Source organism: Marmota flaviventris, chromosome 1 (genome assembly GCF_047511675.1).
Source record: "Marmota flaviventris isolate mMarFla1 chromosome 1, mMarFla1.hap1, whole genome shotgun sequence".
Lineage (NCBI taxonomy): Eukaryota > Metazoa > Chordata > Mammalia > Rodentia > Sciuridae > Marmota > Marmota flaviventris.
The window spans coordinates 86,062,704-86,076,395 of NC_092498.1; the positions used below are offsets into that span (position 1 = coordinate 86,062,704).

A 13,692-nucleotide genomic window follows, 5' to 3' on the forward strand; every position below is an offset into this window, starting at 1 on the left:
TATGGCAAGGCTTCAGAGTGGCTTTCAACAAGAACAGTGGAAGAAACTGTTGAGCCCAGAGAAGAAAATAAATATTGTTTTCTGGGTTATGTGGCGTGGACTCTTTACAGCCAAGATGGCTATGAACTCAAAACTGAGTCTGAAGGAAATGAGATGTGCAACCCAGAGATGGGGGTGAGCCAGGAAGGATAGATGTTGACAGGAAGAATGAGGGAGGGAGCAAGGGTTTACTGAAAACATACCACACTCAATTAAATGGGTGAAATATATTGAAACACTGCCTGACAATCAGAAGGAGGAAGAGGGATGGGGTGGGCCCCATTTTCACAGCAGCTTTATACCAGAGCTAATTAAATATGAATCTCTTCCCTCTTGGTTCACTGATGTGAGGAAAGACTGACTGAAGACAGTTTCAGCTTTTGAAGGGGGCTCTGTTTATATATATGTCAATGTTCAGTTGGAGGTGAAAAGGTTAGCACTTGACCCAGGAAGTATCCATGTTTGTTTCAAAAATAGATCTGCTTCATAAATTTCTTCACCATTCTTTTTTTCCCATTATGAACTTTGATTATAATAAAAGAGCTGCTGTTACTTTGAAGAGACTCAAGGTATCAAACAGACATTGATTAAGTGAAATTACACTCATAGGGCAAGCTTCAGCTACATGATAATGAAAAGCATTCACTTTTATTCAAGAAAAGGCCCATTTCTTTGAAAATCCACACCACCCTTCTTTTCTTCCCACATGAAATGAGTCAACTTTGTAGGAAGCAACAAATTGTAGCCCTGTGAGACACATATGCTTAAGCATACCTGAAACTTGAATATATTTATTACAGACATCTTAAGACCCGTAAACTCTGCTCTGGATCATATCACTCCAGGATCTCAGAGCTGTTCATGATTGTACAGGAAATGGGGAATATTGTAGGCTCACAAAGAATAACTGATAGAACTCAGTATGGTACTTCAGGGACATCAAAACATTGTGCGACATGCAAAAGACTATTCACGAATCACACAAAATATACATTCATTGTGCCATCCATCACATTAACAATTCAGCTGAAAATACATCATATCCAGCTAAAGTAACTGTGGAAGGAAGAAGTTGATTTGAGCAATACCTTTAGGTTCCGAATAATCCAGCACAAATTTTAATTGGCAGGTTGGCCAGAAGAATGAGAAGAAAGGGGTAGGGTTGGGGAGAGACTTAGCACAGGAAGCCAAGGTTTCTGAGCCTTGTGCCCTACAGGCCTTCTTAACTCACTAAAGGAACAAATTGAGACTACCTTCTGAGGCATCTGATGGGATTTAAATGAGGGAATTTATTCTTCACCTATAATCACATAAAAAAATTGTACCCCTTTTGAGAGTTTGCCCACCCTGTCTGATTTAGTCACCTAATTCTAAACATTTCTAGAAAATTTGTATAAAGATAAATCTCTCAAGACACAGTATTTACAACCAGCAAACTCATACACATGAAACTGAATTAAATTAAGGGATGAATTAATTGTGTAAACACACTCATAGTGCATGTCTTCATCATGAGCTCCTGGACACCCTTCCTCTAGATTCTACTTTTAAGGGCAAGGTAGGGGAGAACTGTAAATACACAGTTAGACAAGAGGTGAAATGCCTCCCTCTGGCATGTTTCTGCAGGCAAGGAGACCCTAGTTTCCAAAGGGCAACTGAAAGAAACAGTTGTTTCTATGAAAAATCTCTTAAAATCAGGGAGGAATGCAAGGGGCCATCAGAAATTAATGCTGGCACCAAATCAGGACTACTAAGGAGTTAACCCCTCAGCAAGTTTCTGGTCTAGAGTTTTCTGGAAACACATTATCCTGGCCAGGAGCTCCCCAGATAGGATCAGAAAGAGAGACAGTAAGTGGAAAGGAAGATAAGCTAAGAATGTGCTTTGGGTAAGAAATCCCAGCCCCAGGAGAAGTCTGGGCTGTGGAGTTAGGGGCGAGGGTGGCCTTCAGTGGGAGGTAGTCAGAGTGTCTGAGGTAGAAGACCCCGGAGAAGGAACGCAGGGTGAGGAGCTGGACTTTTCCGAGGATTCCTCGGTCTTTTCGTCGCTTCCAGGTGGGGTAGCAGGAGAGATGGGCAACAGCCCTTCCTTTTCACGTTTCTTCTGCTTCATTCGGCGATTCTGAAACCAGATCTTCACCTGGGTCTCATTGAGCTGCAGAGAAGCGGCGATCTCCACCCTGCGGGCACGCGTCAGGTACTTGTTGAAGTGGAATTCCTTCTCCAGCTCCGTGAGCTGCTTGGTGGTGAAGTTGGTGCGCACTGCGTTGGGTTGACCCACGTAGCCATACTCTCCAACTTTTCCTGAGGTAAAGTAGGAATCCATTAGAGGAAAAGGTAAAAATTCTAAAATTGATAAGAGATCCTCTACACGCTTCAGAGCAACACTCAGGGGGTAGATCAAGAACTTCTCCACACCAACCCAGCTGAGGAGTGTGAATGATGAGGTGTAAAATGTTAACCTGAAGTCAGCCATTAGCTTGGTCAGACCCATGATTAATGAAGTCTGGAGATATTAACAACACCATCACCACCAACACTCCCCCGCCCCCAACACACACATGCACACACAGGCTTCCTACTTCCAGAACACTCAAATCAACCTCAGCCCATTTGAAAACACATCAGTACGAAAGACTCCTTTGCCCCAACACACCTGGTACACTCTTCCCACACCCTACAGCGCGAGTCGAAAGCAAGAAGCTTTCTAAAAAATCATTATTAAATTTCTTCGGAAACTAAGTGAACAGCTCATCAAGACTCATCCACTTGTCGGCAGGACTGACCTGTTTTGGGAGGATTTCTTTTGACTTTCATCCAGTCAAAGGTCTGCGCTGGAGAAGACGTCTCCGACGCAGGGGAGCGACAGGCTTCTTGGTGGCTGGCGTGGAGAGGGGACAAGGAGTTATTATACGTGGCCAGGGTCAGGCTCTGGTGCTCTTGTCCATATGAGTGGTGAATGTACTGAGGCGAGCCCACCGTGCCCCCAGCATAACCCTGGTGGTGGTGGTGATGCTGGACCATGGGAGATGAGAGATTTCCAGAGTAAACAGCGGAAGCGCACGGGGAGTACCCACCACTTACGTCTGCTTCCTGATTTAACCCATAGGGGCCGTAAGGCGCACCGAAGTTCTGCGCGCCGTAGCTTGGACCACAACCCGAGTGGGAGTAGGACACCCCCAGGTTCCCAGAAGTCTGGTAAGTGGCCGGCTGGGGGTGGTGGTGGTGGTGGTGGTGGTGGTGGTGGTGATGGTGGTGTGGCGAGCTGATCTGCACACCCCTGCCCACAAGAAAGCGGTCGTCGCCGCTGCAGCTGTTGGCACTGACCGCACACGACTGGAAAGTTGTAATCCCATGATCGGAGGGGTAGGCTCGCGCTGAGCAGGTCCCCGAATCACCACTGCTAAGTATAGGGTATTCCAGGAAGGAGCTCATTCTTGCATTGTCCATCTGTCACTGAGCGACCGGGTCCTGCGAAGCCCTGGGTGATCGTGCCAACTTTCTCACTTCCTCCATGGGGCCGGAGAAGAAAAATGATATGAATGTACAGTGCGCACGAGGGGGGGCTAGAGGGCGGAGGGCTCTAGGGATGGGCACGTGATTTCGCCAGCCAATGGCTAAGCCTCCTGCTAAAGTTTGCTGGCTCTGGCGGTGATGGATCACCGTTTCAGTGGCATTTAAATCCCCGGCGCTCCTCTATCTAGGTGACGCGCAGCAGCCCCCCCAGGCAGCCCAGGCGGCGGCAGCAGCTGCAGCGGCTGCAACGACAGATTCCGAGCGCTGGGGCGAAGGGAGCAGAGGCTGCCTTCTGCGCGCTCCCGACTCCGCTCGCCCCCCTCCCCCCAAGAGGTGGGAGCTGGGAGGCATCCCCCGCCTCCGCCCCCTCCCCATCACGCTCAGAAAGATGAACTGGCAAGAGGTGAGAAGGGAAGAGGGCTCCTGGCTCCCCTGGGTGGGAATCCGTGGGCTAGAGCTCGCTGGGTGGCCGCAAGTACCTCGGCCCAGTCCCGAGAGCGCGGAGCAGGAAGGGTGGGAATCCAGTCGTAACCGCGCCCGAGTTCCAGGGTAATTCCACCGTACAATCTGGGCTGTGAGGCCGTGGGGCCGTAAAGAGCTCGAAGAACGCTGGAGGAGGGCGAGGCTAGGCCACTAGCTCTCCAAGCTCGGAATGGAGAAGGTAGTGTGCCAAGAACTGACTGCGGGGAACCCGGGTGGGAATGGAAGGTACGAGAGCAAGAAAAGAAACTTCCCTCCTCCAAGGAGGGTCTCCCCAGCCTTCTTTTCCAACCCCCGGTCATCATTAGCATGGCCATGAGGAGCCTATGTAATTCGATCCCCAGGGACGACTGAGCCCTTGAAACCAAGCTTGCTGGAAAAGGCCGGGGTTGCTGGGCTCTTCTCTGCCCTCCCTCTTTCCTTGCTCTCCGCCCCTTTCTCCTCCCCACTCAGCTTTGCTAGGGGAGCCCTCTGAGATCCGAAGCAACTCCACTGCTGGAGTTTGAGGGGGTAGGAGCAGGGGGAGGGGGATGACGCTATCAAACGTGGCCAGCGTGGGGGCCGGGCCTTGAGCTGCAGGCCATCTGCTGGCTCTTAAGGACTTGGGAGCCTGCGTGCAATCTTTAGCGCTTGGAAGGCCGGAACGCAATTCCTACAAACATTCCGAACTTTCCCTGTTTCTTTTTCTGGAGGGGGATGTTAGGACTGCCTCCACTTTCCACCTCACCCCATCTACTGCACGTCTGGAGTGGAGGTCGGGGCTGGCAGGTGGGAGAGGCGGTGGACAGATGGCTGAGGGTGAATGGGACAGTTCCCTCTTCCCCAACATCTCCTCCCCTTTCCAACGGACTGTATAGTTGCTTGAGTGAACTTTCAAGTCTTTCCATAGAGAGATACGTGCGTCACCCCAGGCCAGGGGTCCTGGTCTCCCTCACCCTAGTCCTATATTGATGCTGCTGGGGTCGTTAATTGCTGTTTGCTATTAGGTTTCATGTCAACCTCGGGCTTGTGGAGAAAAAAGGCCAAGCAGAGACCGAGAACTGATGCATTCTTAAGCAGGAGAAGTCCAGAGATCATCTAAGAAGCTTTACAACCAAAGCTGCATAGATTTTACTTTGACATGTTTGTGACATTGGATCGGATAGATGAAATTAATAGTGAGGATTATAGGTGGGTTTGGGGTTCCCATGTCCTCCTTTTCTACATTAAAAGAAAGGAAGTTTTTCTCTAGGCAGGCACATTTCAAATGTGTTAGTCATCCTTACATATATCTGTGTTCAGTTCTCATAAAGAAGTTCTCCAAAAACCTGTCCCCACAAGAGGGAAAATTTCTGTAGACCTTTTACTCTGAATTCTCTCAGTAGCAATGAAACATTTTCCCAAACATTTCCTTTTGGAACGGTATTTTCCTATGACCTTTGACCCACCCCAAGCATGGAAAGAGGAAGAGCTCCGAAAGTTCCCCTACCCCAGTTTCAGCTCCTAGGGATCCTCATCCTGCAGAAGGGGATAGACAAGGGGACCCTCTTGGAGATAGCCTCCTTGGGATCGCCAGGGTTGGGGAAACAAGGGGGTCTTGTTGGGTAGGGGACAGGATGTAAGAGGGTCAGTGCTGGCAGTGAGGGAGATCCAGGCCCTCTGCCCGCTTGCCTCCTTCCTATACCTTCTTTGTGGGCTTCCTCCACTCTGGTTTGCAATATCCTCCCGGCCGGTTGTAGTTCGCCTGCACAAAGCCGCCTTCAGCCTCAGCCGCTGTCTTTTCTCTCCCTCCACCTCTCTTTCTCCTGGCCTGTTTTCAGGGGAACCTGCATGGGGTGTTTTCCTTTGGATCACAAATTCGCACTGCCACACAAGCCTGCATACATACAGGCCAACTGCCATCCCACCTCTTCGCACTGCTCCAGCTCCCGCAGGCCGGCTCTGCCTCCGCTGGTCCCCCCCCCCCCCAGTGCCGCTCTCCTGGAGTGGCTCACAAAGGCAGCCTCCCGCGGCATCCAGCCCGTAGGCTAGGCTTCGGTAGCTCGGATCCTTCCCCAGCCTCCACACCACCACTACCCCACCCCCAGGAATCGTGGGAGCCATTCTGCTGTATAAGAGACCCTTGGTCCTCTGGGCATGTAGGCCAGTGACCCAGGACTCAGCTAAAGTCTCTTTAAATGCCTCAGGAGAGTGGGTGAAAGGCGAGCTTGGTTACGATTAAAATAATCGCCTGCAAGTATCTGCCTCTGCTCAAAACGCCTCTTTCGGGGCTCTTCTAGAAAGAGAAAGAGCGAGGAGGAGACAAAACGCCGCCGAGGCCCCGGAGCCGTTCATGGCATCCGCGGCTCAGCCAAGCTGTTGTTTTAAAAGAGCAATAAAAATGAATTATGACTGAACGCCTTCTAACTTAATGCTTTCGGACGGGGATCCCCGGCAAATACGTAAGAGGATTTTTATTTGTGCATGTGTTCCTGCAATTGATCTCTTTGATGACATTCTCATTCATAGAAAGCGTTTGATTTATGAGCTTAGGACGAATCGCATCCAGGAGCGGCGCAGCCCTGGCCGCAGCCCGGACGCCCTGCTCGGCGCTAAGCCTGAGCCTAGGTCCGGAAGCCGGCCACAAACGCCACAGGCCGCTGCCGCCGCCGCCGCCGCCGCCGCCGCCGCCGCTGCTGCTGCTGCTGCTGGGATTTAGCGGGTGAAGAGGTGACAGAAAGTAGGGAGCAAACCCATGAGGAAAGATCGCGATTTTATTCTAACTTCCAAGCCTTTGCTGTTAAGAGCAGGGTTCTTAAATCAACCGGCCCAACACACATGTTGCTGCGCTTTCTCACGGTAAGTAGCCCATAGAAGAGCACAGAAAGGGAAAAATAAACATGGGGAGACATAAAAACTGAAAAAAAACAGAACAGCCCCCAAACACACCCTAGGTCATATTTTATTGATATTTCATTTAAAGTGTTTTTTCTCTTTCTTTGCCTAACTGGGTTACTTTATAACCTAGGGTGCAGAAGCACTTCATTTTAAATCTCAACTTGCTAACCTGACTTCAAAGCTTTAATGATCCATTATTAGCAATGTAAACAGATTTAAGAATGAAATATTGATTTTTCTGACCCTGGATGTGGGGGGAGGGGGGAGTATCCTAGAATGACTGGACCAGACAATTAGAAAGAGTCTTTCCCGAAGTGCATTTTCCAGCTAGTAACCATTATTTTGTTTTATTGTTTTTCTCTATCTTTTAGGTCTGTTTTGCCTGAACCTATCAACAGCTGGGAGATTAATCAACCACTCTGAAAATGTACGGGGGATTTGTGGGGGAGGGGTTGGAATGTAGATGTTTGGAACCAATGTGTATAAATAAATGAATTGTTGATAACTTATTGACCTGGTAGCTTGTTAAAGAAACCCAGAGTTGCTCATTCCTAGAGCTGGGGTTTCAGTAGGCACTTTATTTCTCCACCTTCAAAAGCTTGAGCTTGCCCAACTCTTAGGCTGCCCAATCCTGTTTCTACTACTAATTTAAATTTATGGCTTGAGCCACTACACTGAAAGCCAAATCCATTCCCTTCCAAAAAAGAAAAAGAAAAAAGAAAAGAAAGGAAAAAAAAAACCCTAAAAACAAAAAGTACTTGTCAGAAGCCCTAGCCATTTTCTGGCTTTATTTGTTGCGGTCTATTGAAGACTTTGAACATGCCACATTAATAAATATATTAAAATTGAAAAAGAAGATAAATTGTGACCAGAATTTTATTTACCAAGTTAGACTAAAAGAAGAAAAAAGAAACCACTATGATCCTTGAGAAAGAGGGGGAGAAAAAAATAAAGCTACTTATAGCAAAGGAGAATTTATTCTACCAAAAATACGCATGACAATGCATCCTAATGTAATACAAAAATAAAAAGAAAGTGATGATACAATTTCTAATCACTTTCTTGCAGGCCTCATATATTGCTTTCAGGAAAACCACACAAATGATTGTTAGGTGAGGTTTAAAACAACTAAAACTCCAATGTAATCTGTAAGAGATGACTCTGAAACTGAATCAGGGAATCACTAAACAAAATGCTCAACATTAAAGAAGTAAGGGGGTAGGTCAAGAAGAAAATAAAATAAAAATCAACTCCCGGAATAAAAGAAGGCAAAACCACCTGGTCAGGGGGTTTTTGTTTTGTGATGCTTTGTTTTTGCTTTAATGTTTTTAGTAATTCAGATGCTGCAAGTCAATTGTGGTGAGTGTGTCTGTAAAAAAGTCAAAGCTGTCAGCTGAAATATCTACAGGACTGTCGAGGGAACCTGGCAAACTGGGTGAGACTGCATCTGAAAGCTGCAGGCAAGAATCTGTGGAGAAAACGTTAAAGTCCTGCAAAGAGGGGACCTCGAGGGCCTCGGGACTGTCATTGTTTAGGCCAGCTCCACAGTTCTGGCCCATTGTTGACAAGCAGTTAGGAACAGTGGGTGACTGGTGCTGAAAATGTTTCAGATTTTTCTCATTGCTGGTTAAAGGCGAAACTGGGAAACTTTGGGAGTCGCCATTGTGTCCATTGGGAGCCTGCTGTTGTGAGAGGGCATTTTGCTGAAAAGTGTAACCTTCCCTCTCCAGAAGGGCCCCGGAGACGCTGAGGGCTTGCTCAAAGAGGGACTTCTCTTCTTCGTCCTCCTCTACTTTCTCTGAGTCCTCAAGGCTTTTAAATTTCCCTTCACTGTTTTGGTTTTCCTTGCACTGGGTCTGTCTCTTGTGCTTCATCCTTCGGTTCTGAAACCACACTTTCACTTGTCTCTCAGTCAAATCCAGCAGCGCGGCAATCTCCACCCTTCGGGGTCTGCAAAGGTACTTGTTGAAATGAAATTCTTTCTCCAGCTCTAAAAGCTGCGTGTTAGTGTAAGCAGTTCTCAGGCGCCGCGATCCCCCGCCGCTGCCATCGGCGATTTCCAGGGATTCTGCGGAAAGGGAAACCAACAAGAGACACACGCACAGTTGGAGGTGGAGGGGTCCAAGAGGGATTATTCCACTGGAGAATAAATATAGCAGAAAAGATCAACTGCAACAAAATGGCCGCCCTGGATGCAGTAGAGCTATTGTGCTGCCTTTCCTGGGAGCTCAGCCCCGGGAAACCCCATCTCCTCCACCTCTATCAAATTCCTGCCTGTAGCTCCCCCCAACCTCTTCATCCGGGAGCAAACTTTATATTAGCCACAACACAATTTATAATTAATGCATCAGCTGCTTAGCTGAGCAAGAGCGATCTATCACTCTTCATTACTGTCAAAAAGCCAAACTCTAGGACAACTAGACAAGAGGAGGTCAGTTCCAACTCAAATAAATCATCCCACATTACACAAGTTAGGGAAAGTTTCCCCCTCCCTCCCTAAAAATATATATGTCTCATTGTGGAGCACAGGATCTCTTCTCCTCTCCATCAAACCCATTCCTGAACCCAAGGGGGCAAGGAAAGGCAACCAGGCATCTGTCCCTCTCCCCATTCGCTGCTATCCCATGCTCCCCTCCCCCATAACCGCTCTCGGGGCAGCCCGGAGGGGGAACAGGGTCCTGGGGACCTGGGGCCAAGTCTTGGGACTGACCTTTGTGGCTGAGGCAGGCAGGGCCAGTGGTGGTGGCGGCAGCGGCGGCAGCCGGCGGCAGCGCGGTTTTCTTGGCCGCCTTCTTCTCCTTCATCCAGGGGTACTCGGGAGGTTGCAAGGCGCCAGCGGGCACCGGGCTGCCGCGACTGCCCGCGGGGCTCGGCTTGGGGCGGCCGCCAGCGCCGTGGCGAGGGTGACTGCCCGGGTTCAGGCTGGGAATGGTCTGCTCAAAAGGAGGAGGAATCAGTGTCGAGTGTGAAAGCGTCGAGGTCTTGATTGATGAACTTTGAAATGTATCAGCGACAGGGGGAAAAGATGTCAGGCACTCAGCGAGCGACGGCTGGCTATTGATAAAACCAATCTCTCGCTCAAATTCGTAATTCATGGCCTTCTCCTTGGAGCCCCCTCGGAGAAAAAGTTCCCTCTTTTGGAGGGGCTTTGGGGGGGCGAGGCCCAGGAAAAAGGCGAGCACGGAGGAAAAAAAAATCTATCATAGAAGATCGCTGCTGGGGTGTTTTTTTTCTAATTCACTGATTACAGCCGTATGGGGACCGCGCTACTATTAAACTATTGAATTCATGGAGACAAGGTTGAAATTGGACCGAATTGGCTGTCACATGATTGCTTCTGCCCAATGACAATTTGGGCTTTAATCAAAAGAAGCCACTGTCTGTTTGATTGATCCAAAAAAGTCGGGAAGGAACGCCTCATTGGGGGCCAGTGAGGCTTTATTTACACTTTTTTCAGGACAAAAATATATATATATATATGGATGTGGGTGGGAATGCCCGAGAGTGAGTGCGGGACGAGGGTGCCTGCCTTACTCCTGCTCAGCAAGGAATCGGTGTGTGCGCCTGGGAGTGTGTCTGAGTGTATGAGTGAGTGCGAGTGTGAGCCTGGCTGCCGGTCCCGCCAGCGGCTGCCCTCTGCCTCCCCCGCACACTCCGCGCATTGTTTGGGACTGTCGGGAAGACGCCTCGCACCTCACAAATCATTTAAGCACCTCAGTCTGACGCCTGCAGTCATTAACAAAGTAATCCATTAATCTTCAAAGTTTTGACACCCGAGGGCCCCCGCATCCCAGCCACATAAGTTCTGCTAAGACGGGAGGAAAGAGCAGAGGGAAAGAAGAGTTGGGAGATGGAGAAGAAAGACAGTGGAAGGGACAGGAAGAGAGGGAGAGAGAGAGAAGGAGAAAGAAAGAAGACAGAAAAGAAAGAAGAAAGATTTGGGGGGCAATCCTTTTATTTCCCTATCCTCTACTTTTCCTAAAAACCAGTTCTTGGATCTCAGAACTGATCTCTCTCTCTCTCTCTCTCTCTCTCTCTCTCTCTCTCTCTCTCTCTCTCTCTCTCTCTCCACCCGTTTCCCCTCCCACTCTCTTCTGTCTGTTCGCTGTCTGTTCGCTCCCCCCATCCCATAGTCCCTCGCCCCATTCTCAATGTCCAGCCTGGAATCCGCGCCCCCAGGCCCCATTGTTAGCCGGCTTTTCCACCGCAGCTTTGCATCTGGCTCCAGGGGGAAGCGGAAAACGGGAGGCGGCTCTCGAAGCTTCCCGACCTTCCTGCGCCATCAACTTCTCAGGAGTGGCTGGAGAAAACAGATGCATGTGCCAAGCGAGACAGCAACCCCAGGTCCATGTGTCCAAATCCCCGTAGCCAGGGCGGCGGCCAGCCAAAGAAATGCCGCCCCGAGCTGGCGAGTGCGGCTTCTGGCATTCTGGGTTTCATACCCTTATGGCTCGGGTGCGGTGAGTATTTCCGATTTCCAGGAAGTCTGTTGGAAGTTACCAGAAGCGAGGGAGAAGACGTTTGTTCCTCTCTCTTTCCCCCTACCCTTCTTTCCTTGTCCTTGTCGCTCTGGTTGGGGGCTGGTTGGTTCAGATGTAGGAGTGTTCCTTGGCAGCCTGAATTGCTTCCCACACCTTCCTACTCCTTGGACACCAGGGAGGTTTGCACCCGGGTTCTGTTGTGGGAAAGAGCACTGTGGGAAAGAGCCGGGTGTCCCAAGGAGGGATTATACAGGTTTTCCTTCTCCTTCCTTGTCTCTCTTTTTCAATTCCAGGACTTGAAACTGTGTGTGTCTTGGACAGTGCTGGGGGGTTGAAAAGATAACACCTTTAGGTACCAAATGACAACTTAAAAAAAAAAAAAAGCCCACCAAGCCAAAAAGAGGGCATGAGGCAGAGATAGAGATAGAGAGAGAGAGAGAGAGAGAGAGAGAGAGAGAGAGAGAAGAGGAGAGGAGAGAGAGGAGAGAGAGAGGTCTGAAGGTACTTCTCCCCACCCCCCCAACCCTGAGGATGGTGATTCGCTTTTGCTTTCTTTGAAATGGACCAAGTGATCAGACTCCCCTAGGCCGGCAGGCATCAGTGGCAGGAAAATAAATCATTCTGATGGCCAAGGAGAGAGAGGTTGGTGGGGGAGAAAAATCTTCGTAGAAAACAAGAAAGGCTGACCAAGGAGCAAGGGCAGAACTCTGTCTCTGAGGCCAGCATCAGAGGGGGTTTGGGTTGGAAATGAGATATTAAAGTGGCCTCCAACCTCAACTAGCCAAGAGGCATTGCATTACAGATAGAGATGCTATTTTGGAAAATGTGAGGTTTTTCAGTTTTCTTGCTTTTATTCCAAACAAAGCTCTGAAGGAAGTCTGGGCACGATCAATCTTGCTCACCAAAAGCCTTGACAGCTTCTGGCCCTTAAGAACACATTTCAGCTTCAAGCTCTTTCCAAGATCAAATGTGGCCGAGCAAAGAGGAGAGCAGGAAACGCAAGTAAACAAGGAAAACTAGTCTTTTAAAGATATTTTTTGGCAGTGGAAGGGTTCTAGGGTTGCTTTTAGGAAAGGTGCTTTGTGGATTTGGTGATGGTGGCTTTTGGCATTTGCTTTTATCAGAAAATTTTGAGGGAAGGGGAGGGGAGATGCATAGAGGAAGCAGCACTGCCTCTATATAGCTGGGCTTTGTCAGGGGCTGCGTGGGTGAGAGCTTTCTGCCTGTTTCAGCCCCCTTAATTCAAATACCATCTGGAAGAAAATGCTTTTCTGAAGCTGCTCAACACTGAAATAGTCCCCAAATCTATTACTTTAACTCAGGATATATTTTAATAAGAATTTCTTTGAATATTTAGAAAGCTGGGGATGAGATCAATATTTTTCTTTGAAAGCCAAAATGAATGCCTTAGAGTGGCAAGATATGGAAAATCATATTAGATTCTCATTTTACAATTTCTGCCCTGAGGGAAGGAAGAAGCTTCTAAAGCATTCCTCCCTCAGCTAGAGTAGATTTTTAGAAATGGTTCAAATGGTGGTAACCCAGAAAGATTTTCATCCTTAGGTGGATATCCATATTCTTCGATTCTCTTTCTCTCCTTCTCCTCCTCTTCCTCTTCCTCCTCCTTCTTCACCTCCTCCATATATACTGCTCCTTATTTTCCCAGGTAACTTACACATGTCTCTAAAATAGTTACTTAAAAAGAAGACTCCTGTATCTGCTCAGCGTAAACAACCAAAAAGTGGAAGCTCCAATCCTCACAAAGGCTGATCTTCCTGCCTCTGCATTTCTGAGGTCTGATCATATTTCCCCAGGGAGGTTGGGGTAGGGGGAGCAAGACCATTTCCCCACAGACCAAACTCTTTGAAAAGAAAACATATATATTAGGAGCTGCAGGACAGATGTGGAGAAAGCACCTCTGGGTGTAAGAAAAACACCCAGCTCTCTGAAGCTGCCTGGCTTTGCAGCCTCTTTTTCTTAAAAGACTTTCTTTTTCTTAAAAGAAGAAAAGGTTACCTAAAAGCAGTTCGTTGGGACCTAACAGGTACCCAGAAATGGCTCCAGTGCCTGCTTCTAAGGATCCTCTGAGGGCACTTCTCGGGAGGATGGATAAAGGCCATGATGATGGATATTTTGGATTGCAAACAAAATGGCGACATTTTTCACTTCTGCCTCTGAGAGATACAATCCAGGGAGGATGGGGCTTATTTCTTACATCAGATGCTTCTGATCCCCAGACGCAGGCGGTTCTTTACTCCCAGTTTTGAGGATGATGATGAGGAGGAGGAATGCAGCTCTGAGGTTTGCATTTTTTGAATTTAGA

The 13,692-nt window shown here is 48.5% G+C and overlaps 2 protein-coding genes and 1 long non-coding RNA gene across 8 annotated transcripts; 1 reads left to right on the forward strand and 2 right to left on the reverse strand.

Annotated features, from left to right (window-relative positions):
* Positions 1-736: 736 nt before the first annotated feature.
* On the reverse strand, positions 737-3,543 carry Hoxa1 (homeobox A1). Of its 2 annotated transcripts, none has more exons than XM_027939666.2 (2): positions 2,823-3,543; positions 737-2,340 (listed from the first exon to the last, which is right to left on the reverse strand). In XM_027939666.2, the coding sequence occupies exons 1-2, from the start codon at positions 3,484-3,486 to the stop codon at positions 1,985-1,987; spliced, it is 1,020 nt and encodes a 339-aa protein (XP_027795467.2). In that variant the 5' UTR covers positions 3,487-3,543; the 3' UTR covers positions 737-1,984. The 2 variants fall into 2 exon arrangements, with proteins under 2 accessions (XP_027795467.2, XP_071464314.1); XM_071608213.1 differs by lacking the exon at positions 737-2,340 and having other exon boundaries at positions 2,858-2,917; positions 3,121-3,543.
* Positions 3,544-3,674: 131 nt separating this feature from the next.
* Positions 3,675-7,397, forward strand: LOC139706194 (uncharacterized). 5 transcript variants are annotated; one of them, XR_011707843.1, is made up of 5 exons: positions 3,675-3,955; positions 5,019-5,202; positions 6,291-6,452; positions 6,544-6,849; positions 7,260-7,397. It is a non-coding gene; the product is annotated as an uncharacterized lncRNA (long non-coding RNA). The 5 variants fall into 5 exon arrangements; XR_011707841.1 differs by lacking the exon at positions 6,291-6,452 and having other exon boundaries at positions 3,677-3,955; positions 6,520-6,849; XR_011707844.1 differs by lacking the exon at positions 6,291-6,452 and having other exon boundaries at positions 3,677-3,955.
* A 142-nt stretch (positions 7,398-7,539) lies between these two features.
* On the reverse strand, positions 7,540-10,964 carry Hoxa2 (homeobox A2). The gene is made up of 2 exons (XM_027939665.2): positions 9,599-10,964; positions 7,540-8,956 (listed from the first exon to the last, which is right to left on the reverse strand). The coding sequence occupies exons 1-2, from the start codon at positions 9,981-9,983 to the stop codon at positions 8,217-8,219; spliced, it is 1,125 nt and encodes a 374-aa protein (XP_027795466.1). The 5' UTR covers positions 9,984-10,964; the 3' UTR covers positions 7,540-8,216.
* Between the last annotated feature and the right edge of the window lie 2,728 nt (positions 10,965-13,692).

Excerpts from the sequence above, each read along its gene's own strand:
- Hoxa1 (XM_027939666.2), bottom strand. The coding sequence starts at position 3,486 with ATGGACAATGCAAGAATGAGCTCCTTCCTGGAATACCCTATACTTAGC. Across the intron at positions 2,341-2,822 it reads AAGAAATCCTCCCAAAACAG|GAAAAGTTGGAGAGTATGGC; the intron begins GTCAGTCCTGCC and ends ACTTTACCTCAG.
- Hoxa2 (XM_027939665.2), bottom strand. The coding sequence starts at position 9,983 with ATGAATTACGAATTTGAGCGAGAGATTGGTTTTATCAATAGCCAGCCG. Across the intron at positions 8,957-9,598 it reads TGCCTGCCTCAGCCACAAAG|AATCCCTGGAAATCGCCGAT; the intron begins GTCAGTCCCAAG and ends CCCTTTCCGCAG.